The 25998-nt window shown below is 42.2% G+C and overlaps 1 protein-coding gene and 2 pseudogenes across 1 annotated transcript; all 3 read right to left on the minus strand.

Moving 5' to 3' along the window:
• Nucleotides 1-409: 409 nt before the first annotated feature.
• Nucleotides 410-8888, minus strand: LOC141411383 (ubiquitin carboxyl-terminal hydrolase 17-like protein 6; annotated as a pseudogene).
• A 61-nt stretch (nucleotides 8889-8949) lies between these two features.
• On the minus strand, nucleotides 8950-17430 carry LOC141411384 (ubiquitin carboxyl-terminal hydrolase 17-like protein 6). Its single transcript, XM_074042873.1, has 3 exons — nucleotides 17253-17430; nucleotides 10875-12254; nucleotides 8950-9005 (listed from the first exon to the last, which is right to left on the minus strand). Exons 1-3 carry the CDS (start codon nucleotides 17428-17430, stop codon nucleotides 8950-8952), a joined length of 1614 nt encoding a protein of 537 aa, XP_073898974.1.
• A 61-nt stretch (nucleotides 17431-17491) lies between these two features.
• Nucleotides 17492-25972, minus strand: LOC141411385 (ubiquitin carboxyl-terminal hydrolase 17-like protein 6; annotated as a pseudogene).
• Between the last annotated feature and the right edge of the window lie 26 nt (nucleotides 25973-25998).

A 25998-nucleotide genomic window follows, 5' to 3' on the forward strand; every position in this document is an offset into this window, starting at 1 on the left:
TTCCTTCATTCCTTCCTTCTTTTATTCCTCTCTAAATATACCTCTCTTGTCTACTCTCTCGTCTCCTCTTTTTCTCTTCTCATTCATCTCTCTTGCTCTCTTTCTCTCTCTCTTTCTCTCTCTGTCACTCTCTGTCTCTCTCTATCACCTTCCATGACAAACTCTCTCACTTTCAATCTCCGTGTTTCTTAGGACACAAATGATTTGGAACAGTGACATGCCATCTCGGAACGTGTTCGCTGTTATGTATTGTGAGGAATGATTTTTTCCAACCACCACCAAACACAGTTTAGGACTGAATACTGCCACCAGGTCCTCTTCACGCAGATATGTGAACACCTCACCCATGTGGGTAGCCTTACCTCACACTGTGGCTGAGCTCCTTTGGCATCCTGTGTTAATGAACTTGTCATCCACATGCAAACTCTTGTCTTTGATGGTCAGGTTTGCCCTTTTTCTTCATTCCTCATGCACAAAAAACAGGGTGTAACACTTCCCATAAAGCAGGTCAGAAGAGAAACATGGAGATCAATACCCTTAACATTCTTGCTGGCCATGTATTTGCATGGGTTGTGAATGGTTGTGGTGATAACGAACCCAGTAGGATGGAGCGCCCCTTCCCACCAACTCTGCGGTATCCCCACTATCTCTTCTAACATCACCCTAGAGAAACTTCTGTTTTCTATCCCTGAATTTAGTGTAAATCTGTCCTGATCCCCTAAGATGCATGCGTCAAAGCTGTTCTCCCTTCCACTCATTATTCCCCCAAATCCATGCACATAAAGAGATTCAACGAAATAATTTTTATAAATATTGTAGTAAGATATATACATTGTCCAGGAGGCGATTCCTACTAATGATTCCTATTAATTTCATACTGTGCACAATTTACACGGCACCCATATTAGCTACTCATCAGGATTCTCCCCAGGACACTGGAAGCAATTGAAGGACTTTTTTTTACTTCTGCATCATATATAAATATGAAGCCCATGTACCATATATGGTCCCCTTAATCTCCTAGGATGCCTTCACACCTCCAACTAGCGAAGCAGCCCAAAACACCTGCTACCCAATTACTTTCCTCCTTGTATAAAATTAATATTCATGTTTATGTTCAAAGTGGTAACTCCCTGTATTCCCTCTGTGGGAGTGCCTTACTTTTGTCTGTTCATCCCTTTCCCTTATTATCCCTTCCCCCTGTACCTCCCACGACCCTCTTTTGAACAGCTGTCAGGACACATTCTACTTTCCTCCACCTTGCCATGTTATGGTACGCAACTTGGCTGATGGTCTATCATTGTCTTTTCTGTTCCCTCTCTCCCTGAGTTCCATACACTTGTTCCACTGGTTCCAAAGTGCTCTACATCTCACTGAGTATATAGTCATAACTCTTTTTGTTCATTAGCTGCTCTTTGCACTCATCTTCTTCTTATGAGACAAAAGATGCCCATCAATGCAGAAACCAAGATTCATTGGCAAAAACACATTTCCTGTGTACATCACTGCATGGATAAGCCAGAGCATTTCCCTCACACCCGTCAGTGCCTGTGATCCTTCATACATATGATTGCAGTCCACACAGGATCACTGCAGGCAGCACTGCATCCTGTGTGTCCCTGGCAAATGCTGACCACAGGGCACTTCTCTCAGCTCACCTGCAACTGCTCAGTGGATATCCAGATGTTGCTGTCAGCATCTCATGTTGGCAAAGCAGAGTGGGTGTGCACATGGGTCTCAGTATTTAGGCAAGTACACAGGAAGGATTATCTTTTTGTAATCTTTATTTGGTGAGACAAAAAGAAAAGGAAGAACTTAAAACTGCAATACAAAAAATGAAAACATCCTACAAATTAGTAAGTTTTCTGAACCCAAATACCTTTTATGTAAATCTGCTGCACTCCTATCAGCTTCTTAAACTTTAATCGATTTATGTTGAGTGAACTCATCCAATGCAACGCTCTCACTGACCATTATCTTTTGACAATTTTATAGCATTCAAAGACATATACTAAAAATGGGCCGTTTCTCAGGGCCTATTCTCTACAGAAAATTACACAGCACAGGATATTGAAAAAGAAACCCGAGACATCAAAACAAAAGGTCTATTTTCTGAAACAATTGGTAATGTGTTTTCACATGATCTTTACATAAATGCTTCTCATTTACAGAGATCATGCTCACAAATCCCACTTGCCCTCTCTGGAGCACTCTGACCCTGTTCAGTTGTCTCTTCCCCTGAAGGAGAGCAGTTCATGAAGTGAAATCATGAGAATACAAGGAGAGACTTCTTGCGCTGCTTGTTCTTCCTCTTGTTAGCTCTGGGGCACACACCCACACAAGGAAGGTGGCCAGTGTCCTTGGAACACTGGGCAGGCAGGTAAATTTCCTTTTCAGTGTGATTTTTTCTCATGCCCACCCTGTACTTTGATGGGTGAATCATGATTCCATTGGAAGGCAGGGTGCCTTCTATTTTCCGGATGTTGAATTCAGACTTTGGCCGGTTTTGTTGTTGGAGGATTTTCCACTGGTCTAAGGTGATTTCTTTTGTTGCTGAATCTTCCTTGTGCCCGCAGGGTTCTTCAACTTACATGTTGGACGGTCTGTGAAGCTCTCTTTGTTGCGCTCCCATGTCCTGGTCTGCCACCTCCAGGAGACTTTGTTCCTCACAATGAGAGAAACCAATACTGTGTCCATTGAGCTCACTCTTCTGAACATAAAAGAGGACATAAGCTTGCCTATTCAGCACAGATGTAATGCCACAGGGAGTTACCTTGGCATCATCCATTTCATACCAGTGTCCGTTGCCAGCTTTTATGTAACACAAGTAGTGCCCGCTGTGGCAGCTCAACCCAGCATGGACCAGTACAGCATACAGGACATACACAAGTGGTTCTGTGTTCTGGTGAGACATATACGGTTGCATATCAATACACTCTGGGTATTGCACGACCCTGCCGATTTTAACACCCGTGAAATCACAGAACCTTTTCAACACAAGGATAAGAACCTTGGGGACCGTTTTCAAAGTCAGTGTCTTGGTAGCAGGCACTCTACTTAAACAAGTAGCACAATCATAGGCCTCTTCCCCATCCAGATTTTCAGGCTTTACTAAACATTTTAATGCTTCCTGGACACTCTGAGCTGCCTTGATATCCAGACTTATATCCAGATAGGGGTCAAAGGTATCAGAAATGCCATGGCACCGGAGGCACTTGATTTGAGACCTCCAGTATCCTCCAAAGAGCTGACAGACTAGGCTGGTGTTCTCAGCCTGAGGATCCAAATCCTTGTGCCCAGGCAGGCATGAATTCTGCATTGCACCCAAAACGAACATCAGAAACTCATGGGCATCTTCCTGCTTATATTTATGGAAACCAGTCACCAGGGCCCTCAAAGGCTGGATCACCTTCCCAGAGTGCTGGAGAGCTCTTATCACGTGAGCTTGCAAAATACAAATCATGCAGGTGTTCAGTGGACAACAGGTCTGGGAGTGCTCCTGGGACAGCATATAGTTGGCAAGAGGGGCTGTGTATGTCAGACACTGCAGTGTGGCATTCATGTAGCAGGTGTTCCCCAGGTTCTGCAGCCCAGCACCAACCACATAAGGTTGCTTCCTAGTCACACAGAATTTCTCCTTGGGAGCTTTGTCTGTTGCCAACACACTCTCATGCTTATTAACATCTGCATCTTCCCAAGAGGGCACCACCTGGGCTAAAGGTCAAAAACACACAAAAGGACTTTTAGCAACAGGACAATTGAAAGTAGAGAATCTGTTTTGGAAACACATAAGACTCAGACTTACCTCTCCAGTGGTGTTGAGCAGCCTCCATTTCTGCAGGAGCAAGAATCCCCAATTTTTCTAGCTGGAACTTCCAGTAACTGAGGAGTCCTTTTTCCCTCTGAGGAAGTCTCCAATGACTGACCTTTGGAGCGCTTGGCCTTTTTCTATCCCCATTTGCCACGCCCCATCAGTTCACACAAGTTCCACCAATCACCTTCCAGAACTCAATGTCATCTGCTTTAAAGGGCTTGGTCTTTCCTTATCCCTGAGACTTCAAGGTTGTCCCTTCCCCAATTTCTATATCAACAAACACGATCAAGGGGAGACACAATGGTTTACGGACCTCACGCCCAGATCACAATGAGAAAAACCAATCAGTTGCATTTCCTTCTACTGGAAAGAGTATGGGGCAAATTATGGAATTTACAAAGGAAGCCCATACAGTTGGCAAACCCAATGCCACACAGTAAACAAAAATAGTACAATAAAGAAAGGAAAAAATGCAAAGACGAAATAAACCATTAAATAAGCTGGTGGAACTGTGACATTGCCATACTCATATAGGTTTGTGTTAATTATGGGAAATCTAAGTCTGGGAATATTGTGAAGCAGCTGCAGAAAAATGAAAAGGTCTTGATATAAAGCCCCAATACCATCAAAGAGAAAATGTACAATACTTTTTGACTATTGAATACACAAAAGAAAAAGTCTTATTGAAACACAGAAAGAGTTATTTTTCAAAAAGCAGTCAAAATTTGAAGCAGATTTTAGTTGGGTTGTGTAAAGAGAGACAGAGGAAGCAAAGTACATTATATGCATGTATGCAGATATCATAATGAAACCACTCATATTGTACAATTAATGGGCACTAGTAAAAAATACTATGAATGATATGAGAAAGAAAGAAATTCTAAGGCTGGGCACATGGCCAAGCCTCTGCATATTCAGCTCAAGGCCTTGACTTCAAACCCCAAACCATCAAACACATATAGACAAGCTTTTATGAGTTTCTGAGATATTTCTGAACCCATTGTTAAGGGGTTCTTTTCACTTAGTTGTTTCTCTATCTCCGTATTTAATGAACATAAATTCTTCAAGATGGGAAGTACTTTTAAATTGGTCCAAGTAAACCTGTGAAGAAACTTGTCACACAAACTTTCCATCTCAGAGATTATGAGATTCTATCTGATAGGATTAGGATGATTGCATTAAAGACTTCAGAGAAACTTGTAATGGCATAGGTAGACTGTCTCTAAAAGAAATAACCCCCCACAAAATCACTGGAAAAAACACCCACAAAACAGTACATGTAGATTAGTTAGAACGTTTTCCTTTCTTCTTGGACATCTGGAGTTCCACCATAGCATTGAAAAGAAAGCAACTCTTATTTGCATTTCCTTCCAGGATACTGGAGAAAATTCACGTGGGCAAAGTCATCTCCCCAGGGACTTTGAAGAGGCCCAGCAGTGTCACATGATCACCATTACGCATCCCACCTAAGGGAAACATCGTCAATCTCCTAATCTTTCAGCTGCAAATGGTAATGTGGTGTTGTGGCAGTTCTATCATTTAAAGGCATGGGTGTCTACCTCCCTTCTCTACTCATATGGATTTAGTAAGACAAAACAAAAATAGAAAAAAAAAAGCACAAAATGAACAGTTCTGAATCTGTACAGGGAAAACACCAACGCAAAGAAATACCTGAATATTTGCTCTCTTTCGTGTTTTTGAGGCTACTGGACTGAGAACTTTTGCTTTCTTGGCAAGAGGACTACAAGATTCCCAACGGAAATATTCTAGACAGGAATCTTCAGCACGCATATGACGATTTCAATTTCCCCCCAAACCATTTATTTACTTACTTATTGATTGATTTATTTGTTTGTTGGTTTATGTTTAAATTAGGATACATTCCTTGGACACAGGGTATTCATTTTGACAGTTCCATGCATGTTTTCATTTTGCCTCTTACATTACCCCAGGTTTTGTGTAGCTCATCTCCTTCCTAGTCAACTTGCGGCAATTGCAGCATGTTTCCTTCTTATCGTTCCTAATGCTTTTTAATTCCACGGACCACATTCTCTTGCTTGAATCCCCTCCTTTACCATACCTTGTCCCACACTTACACCCTACCACATGCATTATCTATTTTACAGTTATGTAGTTTATACTGAATTTCTAAGTTGAAGTATCCTGCTGGGTTGTAGTTAACTTTTGTCAGTTCCACAGCATTTATTTCTCTTCCTTTAGCCATAACCCAAGCCCTATCCTTCAAGACCTTTGATACATGTTTCAGAAATGTCACGAGTACACTTGAAAAGACATTTGACAATAATGTGCAATCCAAACCATAACTTCTACAACTGAGCAAAGAAAAGCAAAAAGCAAAGTATGTAAGGCTTAGTGTGAATTCTTTGTGGCCTGTGAAATGCTATCTTAGTTTCAATAAACCATTTCATTTCTTGTTTTACACATTGTGATGGAACTCAGGAGTTTGTCTACTTTACAAAATGACTCCATAACTGAGTTACTTATGATAACTGGGGCTTTTAATGCTGTTGTAGTGGGTTTCTTACCAAAGGTCTAACTCTGTCCCCCAAGGTTTTCTTGCTGTCTCTTGGTAGCCCATGAAGGTCTCTACTTCCAATCGATCTGCCTCAAACTCCAAAGAGCTGGGGTTTCAGCCGTGCCCCACCATGCCTAGGTCAGACAAAATAATATTCCACTTAGAACCTACACATACATATCCCCATACTCCTCCCACTCTACTCCAGTCTGAGCCATGTTTTTGAAAACAAACTGGAAAAAGTACTGAATATGAATTCATGTGGCTTCATTGTGTCTGCCAGCATGATTTCAACCTGACAAATTGTAGACACACAGTTTCACACAGGATGCAGATTCCTGGTTGCCTGTGGAAAGGTAAGTGAGAATGGTGACTCCCCAAAACTTTTATGTAGCTTCACCTGACTCCTGTGATTGCAGACATCACCCAATCCACTCATCTTCATCCATAAACCTCACGTAACATAATGTCTCACATCAAAACTTGTGTGACTTCTCTTTACCAACTCTAACCACTAGAAGAAACTTAAATCTATTTTCACTCTTACTAATATGTCTTTATTAAAAAAAAACCCAAACGAATCAATAAACAACTAATGGTTAAAGGACGGTCAATGAAATACACAAAGCTGTGCAGAATGAGTTGCACCTTTTTCAGTGGTACTGGGGACACAACTCAGGGTCTCATGGTCATGAGGATTTTATGCCATATACTTGAGACATATTTCCAGGCCTAGATTTCAACTACAGAAAATTAACCTAGGAGTTATGACCCCTTCACTCTGCCCAACTGTTTAAAACGTGTATGTGTTTGTATGTGGGTATACATTTGATTGTGTTTCTCTGTATTACAATGTGTATATGGTTTTGTTTTGTGCCTGTCGGGCTGTATGCTCATGTCCTTAAGTGCACTTCCTTCCTAGCAGATCACGACCATGGCTATGGTACAGCTGGAAGGAGAGATAGGGCTGAGCTCTCCAAAGAGTAGCCACCAGCCTCTTCCCAAAGGAGACAGGTAACAGATAACAGTGCACTCCTTCCTGTGTACTCATATGCGGGGTACATCACCCCTTCAAATAGCCAAATACATCAGCAGAGAAGCTGCCCAAAAATTTCGGTTCCGACTCTTTTACACTTTGGGAATTTTCTGGGAGAGTCTTGACGGCATCCATAGGAACTTGATACACTTGAGTGTCCTTGTTTCCTGCTGCTGGCTTGTAAATATGAAAGCCTCAGGGATTCAGGCTCGATGACATGGGGAACATGCATGTGAACTCACTACTGACTGGGGCTCTCTGTCCCCAGAAGCCCTCTCTGAAGTGCAGATGTAGTTATCAGATCCTGGCCTGGTGAAGCCTTCCTACACCCTGTCCTTCTGTTGTGCATTCTCTGGGGACTCCGTCAAAAGTGCTAGATGATCTGTCATCAGTTGTATCTTCCATAATTCAGGGTAGGAGCTGCACTTTATAGGAAATGCCTATAGAGGGGGAACTTTGAATACAACCCATCCCTGACGAGTTGATACTCCACGAGAGTTAGTCATCCACGCAACACATCTTCCCACAGCTGAGCTCTGTGACTACAGTGGAAAAACGGGTGTTTAGGTGTGTGAGGGACACAGTGAGGGCACTTCATTGATGCAGGGAACACGGGCCTGGACTCTAAGAGGCTCACAAGACTCACAGAGTCCTGAATATCAGACAAGAAGCAATGGAAGGATGGAAAACCTACACACTTCCTGTTTGACTTAATAGATTCTCTCTCCTCTCCTACATCGCAGCTGCACCAGTGATGTCCCTTCTCTGTTCCCATGTTTGTCTTCCCTCATGTTCTCACTGTGGCAATAAATTAGAAGTGACTTTGCCTCTTTAACGTGTACTGGGTGTAGGCAGTAGATATGAGACAGTTACCATTTCCCATATGATCTTCTTTTTCTCCTTGACCCACAAAATATATACACTGTACTCAAAATCTTCTCTTTGGTGTTGTGTGCTGATTAATGTCCCTACAAATTCATAAAAGGCAGCCCTATGTTAAAAGGTAGACTAATTGGAGTGTTAATATCAAAGGGTAGGAAAGCTTGAATGACTTCATAAAACTTGGACTCATCCATCACATCCATCAGTGTATGTCTTCCTAGGGGAAGGAGATTCACACACTAGGGCATAGAGTGCTCACTTTCATATTCATTCCTTCATTCCTTCCTTCTTTTATTCCTCTCTAAATATACCTCTCTTGTCTACTCTCTCGTCTCCTCTTTTTCTCTTCTCATTCATCTCTCTTGCTCTCTTTCTCTCTCTCTTTCTCTCTCTGTCACTCTCTCTGTCTCTCTCTATCACCTTCCATGACAAACTCTCTCACTTTCAATCTCCGTGTTTCTTAGGACACAAATGATTTGGAACAGTGACATGCCATCTCGGAACGTGTTCGCTGTTATGTATTGTGAGGAATGATTTTTTCCAACCACCACCAAACACAGTTTAGGACTGAATACTGCCACCAGGTCCTCTTCACGCAGATATGTGAACACCTCACCCATGTGGGTAGCCTTACCTCACACTGTGGCTGAGCTCCTTTGGCATCCTGTGTTAATGAACTTGTCATCCACATGCAAACTCTTGTCTTTGATGGTCAGGTTTGCCCTTTTTCTTCATTCCTCATGCACAAAAAACAGGGTGTAACACTTCCCATAAAGCAGGTCAGAAGAGAAACATGGAGATCAATACCCTTAACATTCTTGCTGGCCATGTATTTGCATGGGTTGTAAAACGTTGTGGTGATAACGACCCCAGTAGGATGGAGCGCCCCTTCCCACGAACTCTGCGGTATCCCCACTATCTCTTCTAACATCACCCTAGAGAAACTTCTGTTTTCTATCCCTGAATTTAGTGTAAATCTGTCCTGATCCCCTAAGATGCATGAGTCAAAGCTGTTCTCCCTTCCACTCATTATTCCCCCAAATCCATGCACATAAAGAGATTCAACGAAATAATTTTTATAAATATTGTAGTAAGATATATACATTGTCCAGGAGGCGATTCCTACTAATGATTCCTATTAATTTCATACTGTGCACAATTTACACGGCACCCATATTAGCTACTCATCAGGATTCTCCCCAGGACACTGGAAGCAATTGAAGGACTTTTTTTTACTTCTGCATCATATATAAATATGAAGCCCATGTACCATATATGGTCCCCTTAATCTCCTAGGATGCCTTCACACCTCCAACTAGCGAAGCAGCCCAAAACACCTGCTACCCAATTACTTTCCTCCTTGTATAAAATTAATATTCATGTTTATGTTCAAAGTGGTAACTCCCTGTATTCCCTCTGTGGGAGTGCCTTACTTTTGTCTGTTCATCCCTTTCCCTTATTATCCCTTCCCCCTGTACCTCCCACGACCCTATTTTGAACAGCTGTCAGGACACATTCTACTTTCCTCCACCTTGCCATGTTATGGTACGCAACTTGGCTGATGGTCTATCATTGTCTTTTCTGTTCCCTCTCTCCCTGAGTTCCATACACTTGTTCCACTGGTTCCAAAGTGCTCTACATCTCACTGAGTATATAGTCATAACTCTTTTTGTTCATTAGCTGCTCTTTGCACTCATCTTCTTCTTATGAGACAAAAGATGCCCATCAATGCAGAAACCAAGATTCATTGGCAAAAACACATTTCCTGTGTACATCACTGCATGGATAAGCCAGAGCATTTCCCTCACACCCGTCAGTGCCTGTGATCCTTCATACATATGATTGCAGTCCACACAGGATCACTGCTGGCAGCACTGCATCCTGTGTGTCCCTGGCAAATGCTGACCACAGGGCACTTCTCTCAGCTCACCTGCAACTGCTCAGTGGATATCCAGATGTTGCTGTCAGCATCTCATGTTGGCAAAGCAGAGTGGGTGTGCACATGGGTCTCAGTATTTAGGCAAGTACACAGGAAGGATTATCTTTTTGTAATCTTTATTTGGTGAGACAAAAAGAAAAGGAAGAACTTAAAACTGCAATACCAAAAATGAAAACATCCTACAAATTAGTAAGTTTTCTGAACCCAAATACCTTTTATGTAAATCTGCTGCACTCCTATCAGCTTCTTAAACTTTAATCGATTTATGTTGAGTGAACTCATCCAATGCAACGCTCTCACTGACCATTATCTTTTGACAATTTTATAGCATTCAAAGACATATACTAAAAATGGGCCGTTTCTCAGGGCCTATTCTCTACAGAAAATTACACAGCACAGGATATTGAAAAAGAAACCCGAGACATCAAAACAAAAGGTCTATTTTCTGAAACAATTGGTAATGTGTTTTCACATGATCTTTACATAAATGCTTCTCATTTACAGAGATCATGCTCACAAATCCCACTTGCCCTCTCTGGAGCACTCTGACCCTGTTCAGTTGTCTCTTCCCCTGAAGGAGAGCAGTTCATGAAGTGAAATCATGAGAATACAAGGAGAGACTTCTTGCGCTGCTTGTTCTTCCTCTTGTTAGCTCTGGGGCACACACCCACACAAGGAAGGTGGCCAGTGTCCTTGGAACACTGGGCAGGCAGGTAAATTTCCTTTTCAGTGTGATTTTTTCTCATGCCCACCCTGTACTTTGATGGGTGAATCATGATTCCATTGGAAGGCAGGGTGCCTTCTATTTTCCGGATGTTGAATTCAGACTTTGGCCGGTTTTGTTGTTGGAGGATTTTCCACTGGTCTAAGGTGATTTCTTTTGTTGCTGAATCTTCCTTGTGCCCGCAGGGTTCTCCAACTTGCATGTTGGACGGTCTGTGAAGCTCTCTTTGTTGCGCTCCCATGTCCTGGTCTGCCACCTCCAGGAGACTTTGTTCCTCACAATGAGAGAAACCAATACTGTGTCCATTGAGCTCACTCTTCTGAACATAAAAGAGGACATAAGCTTGCCTATTCAGCACAGATGTAATGCCACAGGGAGTTACCTTGGCATCATCCATTTCATACCAGTGTCCGTTGCCAGCTTTTATGTAACACAAGTAGTGCCCGCTGTGGCAGCTCAACCCAGCATGGACCAGTACAGCATACAGGACATACACAAGTGGTTCTGTGTTCTGGTGAGACATATACGGTTGCATATCAATACACTCTGGGTATTGCACGACCCTGCCGATTTTAACACCCGTGAAATCACAGAACCTTTTCAACACAAGGATAAGAACCTTGGGGACCGTTTTCAAAGTCAGTGTCTTGGTAGCAGGCACTCTACTTAAACAAGTAGCACAATCATAGGCCTCTTCCCCATCCAGATTTTCAGGCTTTACTAAACATTTTAATGCTTCCTGGACACTCTGAGCTGCCTTGATATCCAGACTTATATCCAGATAGGGGTCAAAGGTATCAGAAATGCCATGGCACCGGAGGCACTTGATTTGAGACCTCCAGTATCCTCCAAAGAGCTGACAGACTAGGCTGGTGTTCTCAGCCTGAGGATCCAAATCCTTGTGCCCAGGCAGGCATGAATTCTGCATTGCACCCAAAACGAACATCAGAAACTCATGGGCATCTTCCTGCTTATATTTATGGAAACCAGTCACCAGGGCCCTCAAAGGCTGGATCACCTTCCCAGAGTGCTGGAGAGCTCTTATCATGTGAGCTTGCAAAATACAAATCATGCAGGTGTTCAGTGGACAACAGGTCTGGGAGTGCTCCTGGGACAGCATATAGTTGGCAAGAGGGGCTGTGTATGTCAGACACTGCAGTGTGGCATTCATGTAGCAGGTGTTCCCCAGGTTCTGCAGCCCAGCACCAACCACATAAGGTTGCTTCCTAGTCACACAGAATTTCTCCTTGGGAGCTTTGTCTGTTGCCAACACACTCTCATGCTTATTAACATCTGCATCTTCCCAAGAGGGCACCCCCTGGGCTAAAGGTCAAAAACACACAAAAGGACTTTCAGCAACAGGACAATTGAAAGTAGAGAATCTGTTTTGGAAACACATAAGACTCAGACTTACCTCTCCAGTGGTGTTGAGCAACCTCCATTTCTGCAGGAGCAAGAATCCCCAATTTTTCTAGCTGGAACTTCCAGTAACTGAGGAGTCCTTTTTCCCTCTGAGGAAGTCTCCAATGACTGACCTTTGGAGCGCATGGCCTTTTTCTATCCCCATTTGCCACGCCCCATCAGTTCACACAAGTTCCACCAATCACCTTCCAGAACTCAATGTCATCTGCTTTAAAGGGCTTGGTCTTTCCTTATCCCTGAGACTTCAAGGTTGTCCCTTCCCCAATTTCTATATCAACAAACACGATCAAGGGGAGACACAATGGTTTACGGACCTCACGCCCAGATCACAATGAGAAAAACCAATCAGTTGCATTTCGTTCTACTGGAAAGAGTATGGGGCAAATTATGGAATTTACAAAGGAAGCCCATACAGTTGGCAAACCCAATGCCACACAGTAAACAAAAATAGTACAATAAAGAAAGGAAAAAATGCAAAGACGAAATAAACCATTAAATAAGCTGGTGGAACTGTGACATTGCCATACTCATATAGGTTTGTGTTAATTATGGGAAATCTAAGTCTGGGAATATTGTGAAGCAGCTGCAGAAAAATGAAAAGGTCTTGATATAAAGCCCCAATACCATCAAAGAGAAAATGTACAATACTTTTTGACTATTGAATACACAAAAGAAAAAGTCTTATTGAAACACAGAAAGAGTTATTTTTCAAAAAGCAGTCAAAATTTGAAGCAGAATTTAGTTGGGTTGTGTAAAGAGAGACAGAGGAAGCAAAGTACATTATATGCATGTATGCAGATATCATAATGAAACCACTCATATTGTACAATTAATGGGCACTAGTAAAAAATACTATGAATGATATGAGAAAGAAAGAAATTCTAAGGCTGGGCACATGGCCAAGCCTCTGCATATTCAGCTCAAGGCCTTGACTTCAAACCCCAAACCATCAAACACATATAGACAAGCTTTTATGAGTTTCTGAGATATTTCTGAACCCATTGTTAAGGGGTTCTTTTCACTTAGTTCTTTCTCTATCTCCGTTTTTAATGAACATAAATTCTTCAAGTTGGGAAGTACTTTTACATTGGTCCAAGTAAACCTGTGAAGAAACTTGTCACACAAACTTTCCATCTCAGAGATTATGAGATTCTATCTGATAGGATTAGGATGATTGCATTAAAGACTTCAGGGAAACTTGTAATGGCATAGGTAGACTGTCTCTAAAAGAAATAACCCCCCACAAAATCACTGGAAAAAACACCCACAAGACAGTACATGTAGATTAGTTAGAACGTTTTCCTTTCTTCTTGGACATCTGGAGTTCCACCATAGCATTGAAAAGAAAGCAACTCTTATTTGCATTTCCTTCCAGGATACTGGAGAAAATTCACGTGGGCAAAGTCATCTCCCCAGGGACTTTGAAGAGGCCCAGCAGTGTCACATGATCACCATTATGCATCCCACCTAAGGGAAACATCGTCAATCTCCTAATCTTTCAGCTGAAAATGGTAATGTGGTGTTGTGGCAGTTCTATCATTTCAAGGCATGGGTGTCTACCTCCCTTCTCTACTCATATGGATTTAGTAAGACAAAACAAAAATAGAAAAATAAAAGCACAAAATGAACAGTTCTGAATCTGAACAGGGAAAACACCAACGCAAAGAAATACCTGAATATTTGCTCTCTTTCGTGTTTTTGAGGCTACTGGACTGAGAACTTTTGCTTTCTTGGCAAGAGGACTACAAGATTCCCAACGGAAATATTCTAGACAGGAATCTTCAGCACGCATATGACGATTTCAATTTTCCCCCAAACCATTTATTTACTTACTTATTGATTGATTTATTTGTTTGTTGGTTTATGTTTAAATTAGGATACATTCCTTGGACACAGGGTATTCATTTTGACAGTTCCATGCATGTTTTCATTTTGCCTCTTACATTACCCCAGGTTTTGTCTAGCTCAACTCCTTCCTAGTCAACTTGGTGCAATTGCAGCATGTTTCCTTCTTATCGTTCCTAATGCTTTTTAATTCCACGGACCACATTCTCTTGCCTGAATCCCCTCCTTTACCATAACTTGTCCCACACTTACACCCTACCACATGCATTATCTATTTTACAGTTATGTAGTTTATACTGAATTTCTAAGTTGAAGTATCCTGCTGGGTTGTAGTTAACTTTTGTCAGTTCCACAGCATTTATTTCTCTTCCTTTAGCCATAACCCAAGCCCTATCCTTCAAGACCTTTGATACATGTTTCAGAAATGTCACGAGTACACTTGAAAAGACATTTGACAATAATGTGCAATCCAAACCATAACTTCTACAACTGAGCAAAGAAAAGCAAAAAGCAAAGTATGTAAGGCTTAGTGTGAATTCTTTGTGGCCTGTGAAATGCTATCTTAGTTTCAATAAACCATTTCATTTCTTGTTTTACACATTGTGATGGAACTCAGGACTTTGTCTACTTTACAAAATGACTCCATAACTGAGTTACTTATGATAACTGGGGCTTTTAATGCTGTTGTAGTGGGTTTCTTACCAAAGGTCTAACTCTGTCCCCCAAGGTTTTCTTGCTGTCTCTTGGTAGCCCACGAAGGTCTCTACTTCCAATCGATCTGCCTCAAACTCCAAAGAGCTGGGGTTTCAGCCGTGCCCCACCATGCCTAGGTCAGACAAAATAATATTCCACTTAGAACCTACACATACATATCCCCATACTCCTCCCACTCTACTCCAGTCTGAGCCATGTTTTTGAAAACAAACTGGAAAAAGTACTGAATATGAATTCATGTGGCTTCATTGTGTCTGCCAGCATGATTTCAACCTGACAGATTGTAGACACACAGTTTCACACAGGATGCAGATTCCTGGTTGCCTGTGGAAAGGTAAGTGAGAATGGTCACTCCCCAAAACTTTTATGTAGCTTCCCCTGACTCCTGTGATTGCAGACATCACCCAATCCACTCATCTTCATCCATAAGCCTCACGTAACATAATGTCTCACATCAAAACTTGTGTGACTTCTCTTTACCAACTCTAACCACTAGAAGAAACTTAAATCTATTTTCACTCTTACTAATATGTCTTTATTAAAAAAAAAAACCCAAACGAATCAATAAACAACTAATGGTTAAAGGACGGTCAATGAAATACACAAAGCTGTGCAGAATGAGTTGCACCCTTTTCAGTGGTACTGGGGACACAACTCAGGGTCTCATGGTCATGAGGATTTTATGCCATATACTTGAGACATATTTCCAGCCCTAGATTTCAACTACAGAAAATTAACCTAGGAGTTATGACCCCTTCACTCTGCCCAACTGTTTAAAACGTGTATGTGTTTGTATGTGGGTATACATTTGATTGTGTTTCTCTGTATTACAATGTGTATATGGTTTTGTTTTGTGCCTGTCGGGCTGTATGCTCATGTCCTTAAGTGCACTTCCTTCCTAGCAGATCACGACCATGGCTATGGTACAGCTGGAAGGAGAGATAGGGCTGAGCTCTCCAAAGAGTAGCCACCAGCCTCTTCCCAAAGGAGACAGGTAACAGGAAACAGTGCACTCCTTCCTGTGTACTCATATGCGGGGTACATCACCCCTTCAAATAGCCAAATACATCAGCAGAGAAGCTGCCCAAAAATTTCGGTTCCGACTCTTTTACACTTTGGGAATTTTCTGGGAGAGTCTCGACGGCATCCATAGTAACATGACACACTTGAGTGTCCTTGTTTCCTGCTGCTGGCTTGTAAATATGAAAGCCTCAGGTTTTCAGGCTCGATGACATGGGGAACATGCATGTGAACTCACTACTGACTGGGGCTCTCTGTCCCCAGAAGCCCTCTCTGAAGTGCAGATGTAGTTATCAGATCCTGGCCTGGTGAAGCCTTCCTACACCCTGTCCTTCTGTTGTGCATTCTCTGGGGACTCCGTCAAAAGTGCTAGATGATCTGCCATCAGTTGTATCTTCCATAATTCAGGGTAGGAGCTGCACTTTATAGGACATGCCTATAGAGGGGGAACTTTGAATACAACCCATCCCTGAGGAGTTGATACTCCACGAGAGTTAGTCATCCACGCAACACATCTTCCCACAACTGAGCTCTGTGACTACAGTGGAAAAACGGGTGTTTAGGTGTGTGAGGGACACAGTGAGGGCACTTCATTGATGCAGGGAACACGGGCCTGGACTCTAAGAGGCTCACAAGACTCACAGAGTCCTGAATATCAGACAAGAAGCAATGGAAGGATGGAAAACCTACACACTTCCTGTTTGACTTAATAGATTCTCTCTCCTCTCCTACATCGCAGCTGCACCAGTGATGTCCCTTCTCTGTTCCCATGTTTGTCTTCCCTCATGTTCTCACTGTGGCAATAAATTAGAAGTGACTTTGCCTCTTTAACGTGTACTGGGTGTAGGCAGTAGATATGAGACAGTTACCATTTCCCATATGATCTTCTTTTTCTCCTTGACCCACAAAATATATACACTGTACTCAAAATCTTCTCTTTGGTGTTGTGTGCTGATTAATGTCCCTACAAATTCATAAAAGGCAGCCCTATGTTAAAAGGTAGACTAATTGGAGTGTTAATATCAAAGGGTAGGAAAGCTTGAATGACTTCATAAAACTTGGACTCATCCATCACATCCATCAGTGTATGTCTTCCTAGGGGAAGGAGATTCACACACTAGGGCATAGAGTGCTCACTTTCATATTCATTCCTTCATTCCTTCCTTCTTTTATTCCTCTCTAAATATACCTCTCTTGTCTACTCTCTCGTCTCCTCTTTTTCTCTTCTCATTCATCTCTCTTGCTCTCTTTCTCTCTCTCTTTCTCTCTCTGTCACTCTCTCTGTCTCTCTCTATCACCTTCCATGACAAACTCTCTCACTTTCAATCTCCGTGTTTCTTAGGACACAAATGATTTGGAACAGTGACATGCCATCTCGAAACGTGTTCGCTGTTATGTATTGTGAGGAATGATTTTTTCCAACCACCACCAAACACAGTTTAGGACTGAATACTGCCACCAGGTCCTCTTCACGCAGATATGTGAACACCTCACCCATGTGGGTAGCCTTACCTCACACTGTGGCTGAGCTCCTTTGGCATCCTGTGTTAATGAACTTGTCATCCACATGCAAACTCTTGTCTTTGATGGTCAGGTTTGCCCTTTTTCTTCATTCCTCATGCACAAAAAACAGGGTGTAACACTTCCCATAAAGCAGGTCAGAAGAGAAACATGGAGATCAATACCCTTAACATTCTTGCTGGCCATGTATTTGCATGGGTTGTGAAAGGTTGTGGTGATAACGACCCCAGTAGGATGGAGCGCCCCTTCCCACCAACTCTGCGGTATCCCCACTATCTCTTCTAACATCACCCTAGAGAAACTTCTGTTTTCTATCCCTGAATTTAGTGTAAATCTGTCCTGATCCCCTAAGATGCATGAGTCAAAGCTGTTCTCCCTTCCACTCATTATTCCCCCAAATCCATGCACATAAAGAGATTCAACGAAATAATTTTTATAAATATTGTAGTAAGATATATACATTGTCCAGGAGGCGATTCCTACTAATGATTCCTATTAATTTCATACTGTGCACAATTTACACGGCACCCATATTAGCTACTCATCAGGGTTCTCCCCAGGACACTGGAAGCAATTGAAGGACTTTTTTTTACTTCTGCATCATATATAAATATGAAGCCCATGTACCATATATGGTCCCCTTAATCTCCTAGGATGCCTTCACACCTCCAACTAGCGAAGCAGCCCAAAACACCTGCTACCCAATTACTTTCCTCCTTGTATAAAATTAATATTCATGTTTATGTTCAAAGTGGTAACTCCCTGTATTCCCTCTGTGGGAGTGCCTTACTTTTGTCTGTTCATCCCTTTCCCTTATTATCCCTTCCCCCTGTACCTCCCACGACCCTATTTTGAACAGCTGTCAGGACACATTCTACTTTCCTCCACCTTGCCATGTTGTGGTACGCAACTTGCCTGATGGTCTATCATTGTCTTTTCTGTTCCCTCTCTCCCTGAGTTCCATACACTTGTTCCACTGGTTCCAAAGTGCTCTACATCTCACTGAGTATATAGTCATAACTCTTTTTGTTCATTAGCTGCTCTTTGCACTCATCTTCTTCTTATGAGACAAAAGATGCCCATCAATGCAGAAACCAAGATTCATTGGCAAAAACACATTTCCTGTGTACATCACTGCATGGATAAGCCAGAGCATTTCCCTCACACCCGTCAGTGCCTGTGATCCTTCATACATATGATTGCAGTCCACACAGGATCACTGCAGGCAGCACTGCATCCTGTGTGTCCCTGGCAAATGCTGACCACAGGGCACTTCTCTCAGCTCACCTGCAACTGCTCAGTGGATATCCAGATGTTGCTGTCAGCATCTCATGTTGGCAAAGCAGAGTGGGTGTGCACATGGGTCTCAGTATTTAGGCAAGTACACAGGAAGGATTATCTTTTTGTAATCTTTATTTGGTGAGACAAAAAGAAAAGGAAGAACTTAAAACTGCAATACCAAAAATGAAAACATCCTACAAATTAGTAAGTTTTCTGAACCCAAATACCTTTTATGTAAATCTGCTGCACTCCTATCAGCTTCTTAAACTTTAATCGATTTATGTTGAGTGAACTCATCCAATGCAACGCTCTCACTGACCATTATCTTTTGACAATTTTATAGCATTCAAAGACATATACTAAAAATGGGCCGTTTCTCAGGGCCTATTCTCTACAGAAAATTACACAGCACAGGATATTGAAAAAGAAACCCGAGACATCAAAACAAAAGGTCTATTTTCTGAAACAATTGGTAATGTGTTTTCACATGATCTTTACATAAATGCTTCTCATTTACAGAGATCATGCTCACAAATCCCACTTGCCCTCTCTGGAGCACTCTGACCCTGTTCAGTTGTCTCTTCCCCTGAAGGAGAGCAGTTCATGAAGTGAAATCATGAGAATACAAGGAGAGACTTCTTGCGCTGCTTGTTCTTCCTCTTGTTAGCTCTGGGGCACACACCCACACAAGGAAGGTGGCCAGTGTCCTTGGAACACTGGGCAGGCAGGTAAATTTCCTTTTCAGTGTGATTTTTTCTCATGCCCACCCTGTACTTTGATGGGTGAATCATGATTCCATTGGAAGGCAGGGTGCCTTCTATTTTCCGGATGTTGAATTCAGACTTTGGCCGGTTTTGTTGTTGGAGGATTTTCCACTGGTCTAAGGTGATTTCTTTTGTTGCTGAATCTTCCTTGTGCCCGCAGGGTTCTCCAACTTGCATGTTGGACGGTCTGTGAAGCTCTCTTTGTTGCGCTCCCATGTCCTGGTCTGCCACCTCCAGGAGACTTTGTTCCTCACAATGAGAGAAACCAATACTGTGTCCATTGAGCTCACTCTTCTGAACATAAAAGAGGACATAAGCTTGCCTATTCAGCACAGATGTAATGCCACAGGGAGTTACCTTGGCATCATCCATTTCATATCAGTGTCCGTTGCCAGCTTTTATGTAACACAAGTAGTGCCCGCTGTGGCAGCTCAACCCAGCATGGACCAGTACAGCATACAGGACATACACAAGTGGTTCTGTGTTCTGGTGAGACATATACGGTTGCATATCAATACACTCTGGGTATTGCACGACCCTGCTGATTTTAACACCCGTGAAATCAGAGAACCTTTTCAACACAAGGATAAGAACCTTGGGGACGGTTTTCAAAGTCAGTGTCTTGGTAGCAGGCACTCTACTTAAACAAGTAGCACAATCATAGGCCTCTTCCCCATCCAGATTTTCAGGCTTTACTAAACATTTTAATGCTTCCTGGACACTCTGAGCTGCCTTGATATCCAGACTTATATCCAGATAGGGGTCAAAGGTATCAGAAATGCCATGGCACCGGAGGCACTTGATTTGAGACCTCCAGTATCCTCCAAAGAGCTGACAGACTAGGCTGGTGTTCTCAGCCTGAGGATCCAAATCCTTGTGCCCAGGCAGGCATGAATTCTGCATTGCACCCAAAACGAACATCAGAAACTCATGGGCATCTTCCTGCTTATATTTATGGAAACCAGTCACCAGGGCCCTCAAAGGCTGGATCACCTTCCCAGAGTGCTGGAGAGCTCTTATCACGTGAGCTTGCAAAATACAAATCATGCAGGTGTTCAGTGGACAACAGGTCTGGGAGTGCTCCTGGGACAGCATATAGTTGGCAAGAGGGGCTGTGTATGTCAGACACTGCAGTGTGGCATTCATGTAGCAGGTGTTCCCCAGGTTCTGCAGCCCAGCACCAACCACATAAGGTTGCTTCCTAGTCACACAGAATTTCTCCTTGGGAGCTTTGTCTGTTGCCAACACACTCTCATGCTTATTAACATCTGCATCTTCCCAAGAGGGCACCCCCTGGGCTAAAGGTCAAAAACACACAAAAGGACTTTTAGCAACAGGACAATTGAAAGTAGAGAATCTGTTTTGGAAACACATAAGACTCAGACTTACCTCTCCAGTGGTGTTGAGCAGCCTCCATTTCTGCAGGAGCAAGAATCCCCAATTTTTCTAGCTGGAACTTCCAGTAACTGAGGAGTCCTTTTTCCCTCTTAGGAAGTCTCCAATGACTGACCTTTGGAGCGCTTGGCCTTTTTCTATCCCCATTTGCCACGCCCCATCAGTTCACACAAGTTCCACCAATCACCTTCCAGAACTCAATGTCATCTGCTTTAAAGGGCTTGGTCTTTCCTTATCCCTGAGACTTCAAGGTTGTCCCTTCCCCAATTTCTATATCAACAAACACGATCAAGGGGAGACACAATGGTTTACGGACCTCACGCCCAGATCACAATGAGAAAAACCAATCAGTTGCATTTCCTTCTACTGGAAAGAGTATGGGGCAAATTATGGAATTTACAAAGGAAGCCCATAGAGTTGGCAAACCCAATGCCACACAGTAAACAAAAATAGTACAATAAAGAAAGGAAAAAATGCAAAGACGAAATAAACCATTAAATAAGCTGGTGGAACTGTGACATTGCCATACTCATATAGGTTTGTGTTAATTATGGGAAATCTAAGTCTGGGAATATTGTGAAGCAGCTGCAGAAAAATGAAAAGGTCTTGATATAAAGCCCCAATACCATCAAAGAGAAAATGTACAATACTTTTTGACTATTGAATACACAAAAGAAAAAGTCTTATTGAAACACAGAAAGAGTTATTTTTCAAAAAGCAGTCAAAATTTGAAGCAGAATTTAGTTGGGTTGTGTAAAGAGAGACAGAGGAAGCAAAGTACATTATATGCATGTATGCAGATATCATAATGAAACCACTCATATTGTACAATTAATGGGCACTAGTAAAAAATACTATGAATGATATGAGAAAGAAAGAAATTCTAAGGCTGGGCACATGGCCAAGCCTCTGCATATTCAGCTCAAGGCCTTGACTTCAAACCCCAAACCATCAAACACATATAGACAAGCTTTTATGAGTTTCTGAGATATTTCTGAACCCATTGTTAAGGGGTTCTTTTCACTTAGTTCTTTCTCTATCTCCGTTTTTAATGAACATAAATTCTTCAAGTTGGGAAGTACTTTTACATTGGTCCAAGTAAACCTGTGAAGAAACTTGTCACACAAACTTTCCATCTCAGAGATTATGAGATTCTATCTGATAGGATTAGGATGATTGCATTAAAGACTTCAGGGAAACTTGTAATGGCATAGGTAGACTGTCTCTAAAAGAAATAACCCCCCACAAAATCACTGGAAAAAACACCCACAAGACAGTACATGTAGATTAGTTAGAACGTTTTCCTTTCTTCTTGGACATCTGGAGTTCCACCATAGCATTGAAAAGAAAGCAACTCTTATTTGCATTTCCTTCCAGGATACTGGAGAAAATTCACGTGGGCAAAGTCATCTCCCCAGGGACTTTGAAGAGGCCCAGCAGTGTCACATGATCACCATTATGCATCCCACCTAAGGGAAACATCGTCAATCTCCTAATCTTTCAGCTGAAAATGGTAATGTGGTGTTGTGGCAGTTCTATCATTTCAAGGCATGGGTGTCTACCTCCCTTCTCTACTCATATGGATTTAGTAAGACAAAACAAAAATAGAAAAATAAAAGCACAAAATGAACAGTTCTGAATCTGAACAGGGAAAACACCAACGCAAAGAAATACCTGAATATTTGCTCTCTTTCGTGTTTTTGAGGCTACTGGACTGAGAACTTTTGCTTTCTTGGCAAGAGGACTACAAGATTCCCAACGGAAATATTCTAGACAGGAATCTTCAGCACGCATATGACGATTTCAATTTTCCCCCAAACCATTTATTTACTTACTTATTGATTGATTTATTTGTTTGTTGGTTTATGTTTAAATTAGGATACATTCCTTGGACACAGGGTATTCATTTTGACAGTTCCATGCATGTTTTCATTTTGCCTCTTACATTACCCCAGGTTTTGTCTAGCTCAACTCCTTCCTAGTCAACTTGGTGCAATTGCAGCATGTTTCCTTCTTATCGTTCCTAATGCTTTTTAATTCCACGGACCACATTCTCTTGCCTGAATCCCCTCCTTTACCATAACTTGTCCCACACTTACACCCTACCACATGCATTATCTATTTTACAGTTATGTAGTTTATACTGAATTTCTAAGTTGAAGTATCCTGCTGGGTTGTAGTTAACTTTTGTCAGTTCCACAGCATTTATTTCTCTTCCTTTAGCCATAATCCAAGCCCTATCCTTCAAGACCTTTGATACATGTTTCAGAAATGTCACGAGTACACTTGAAAAGACATTTGACAATAATGTGCAATCCAAACCATAACTTCTACAACTGAGCAAAGAAAAGCAAAAAGCAAAGTATGTAAGGCTTAGTGTGAATTCTTTGTGGCCTGTGAAATGCTATCTTAGTTTCAATAAACCATTTCATTTCTTGTTTTACACATTGTGATGGAACTCAGGACTTTGTCTACTTTACAAAATGACTCCATAACTGAGTTACTTATGATAACTGGGGCTTTTAATGCTGTTGTAGTGGGTTTCTTACCAAAGGTCTAACTCTGTCCCCCAAGGTTTTCTTGCTGTCTCTTGGTAGCCCACGAAGGTCTCTACTTCCAATCGATCTGCCTCAAACTCCAAAGAGCTGGGGTTTCAGCCGTGCCCCACCATGCCTAGGTCAGACAAAATAATATTCCACTTAGAACCTACACATACATATCCCCATACTCCTCCCACTCTACTCCAGTCTGAGCCATGTTTTTGAAAACAAACTGGAAAAAGTACTGAATATGAATTCATGTGGCTTCATTGTGTCTGCCAGCATGATTTCAACCTGACAGATTGTAGACACACAGTTTCACACAGGATGCAGATTCCTGGTTGCCTGTGGAAAGGTAAGTGAGAATGGTCACTCCCCAAAACTTTTATGTAGCTTCCCCTGACTCCTGTGATTGCAGACATCACCCAATCCACTCATCTTCATCCATAAGCCTCACGTAACATAATGTCTCACATCAAAACTTGTGTGACTTCTCTTTACCAACTCTAACCACTAGAAGAAACTTAAATCTATTTTCACTCTTACTAATATGTCTTTATTAAAAAAAAAAACCCAAACGAATCAATAAACAACTAATGGTTAAAGGACGGTCAATGAAATACACAAAGCTGTGCAGAATGAGTTGCACCCTTTTCAGTGGTACTGGGGACACAACTCAGGGTCTCATGGTCATGAGGATTTTATGCCATATACTTGAGACATATTTCCAGCCCTAGATTTCAACTACAGAAAATTAACCTAGGAGTTATGACCCCTTCACTCTGCCCAACTGTTTAAAACGTGTATGTGTTTGTATGTGGGTATACATTTGATTGTGTTTCTCTGTATTACAATGTGTATATGGTTTTGTTTTGTGCCTGTCGGGCTGTATGCTCATGTCCTTAAGTGCACTTCCTTCCTAGCAGATCACGACCATGGCTATGGTACAGCTGGAAGGAGAGATAGGGCTGAGCTCTCCAAAGAGTAGCCACCAGCCTCTTCCCAAAGGAGACAGGTAACAGGAAACAGTGCACTCCTTCCTGTGTACTCATATGCGGGGTACATCACCCCTTCAAATAGCCAAATACATCAGCAGAGAAGCTGCCCAAAAATTTCGGTTCCGACTCTTTTACACTTTGGGAATTTTCTGGGAGAGTCTCGACGGCATCCATAGTAACATGACACACTTGAGTGTCCTTGTTTCCTGCTGCTGGCTTGTAAATATGAAAGCCTCAGGTTTTCAGGCTCGATGACATGGGGAACATGCATGTGAACTCACTACTGACTGGGGCTCTCTGTCCCCAGAAGCCCTCTCTGAAGTGCAGATGTAGTTATCAGATCCTGGCCTGGTGAAGCCTTCCTACACCCTGTCCTTCTGTTGTGCATTCTCTGGGGACTCCGTCAAAAGTGCTAGATGATCTGCCATCAGTTGTATCTTCCATAATTCAGGGTAGGAGCTGCACTTTATAGGACATGCCTATAGAGGGGGAACTTTGAATACAACCCATCCCTGAGGAGTTGATACTCCACGAGAGTTAGTCATCCACGCAACACATCTTCCCACAGCTGAGCTCTGTGACTACAGTGGAAAAACGGGTGTTTAGGTGTGTGAGGGACACAGTGAGGGCACTTCATTGATGCAGGGAACACGGGCCTGGACTCTAAGAGGCTCACAAGACTCACAGAGTCCTGAATATCAGACAAGAAGCAATGGAAGGATGGAAAACCTACACACTTCCTGTTTGACTTAATAGATTCTCTCTCCTCTCCTACATCGCAGCTGCACCAGTGATGTCCCTTCTCTGTTCCCATGTTTGTCTTCCCTCATGTTCTCACTGTGGCAATAAATTAGAAGTGACTTTGCCTCTTTAACGTGTACTGGGTGTAGGCAGTAGATATGAGACAGTTACCATTTCCCATATGATCTTCTTTTTCTCCTTGACCCACAAAATATATACACTGTACTCAAAATCTTCTCTTTGGTGTTGTGTGCTGATTAATGTCCCTACAAATTCATAAAAGGCAGCCCTATGTTAAAAGGTAGACTAATTGGAGTGTTAATATCAAAGGGTAGGAAAGCTTGAATGACTTCATAAAACTTGGACTCATCCATCACATCCATCAGTGTATGTCTTCCTAGGGGAAGGAGATTCACACACTAGGGCATAGAGTGCTCACTTTCATATTCATTCCTTCATTCCTTCCTTCTTTTATTCCTCTCTAAATATACCTCTCTTGTCTACTCTCTCGTCTCCTCTTTTTCTCTTCTCATTCATCTCTCTTGCTCTCTTTCTCTCTCTCTTTCTCTCTCTGTCACTCTCTCTGTCTCTCTCTATCACCTTCCATGACAAACTCTCTCACTTTCAATCTCCGTGTTTCTTAGGACACAAATGATTTGGAACAGTGACATGCCATCTCGAAACGTGTTCGCTGTTATGTATTGTGAGGAATGATTTTTTCCAACCACCACCAAACACAGTTTAGGACTGAATACTGCCACCAGGTCCTCTTCACGCAGATATGTGAACACCTCACCCATGTGGGTAGCCTTACCTCACACTGTGG

Source organism: Castor canadensis, chromosome 10, assembly GCF_047511655.1.
Source record: "Castor canadensis chromosome 10, mCasCan1.hap1v2, whole genome shotgun sequence".
In the NCBI taxonomy this organism is placed as follows: Eukaryota; Metazoa; Chordata; class Mammalia; order Rodentia; family Castoridae; genus Castor; species Castor canadensis.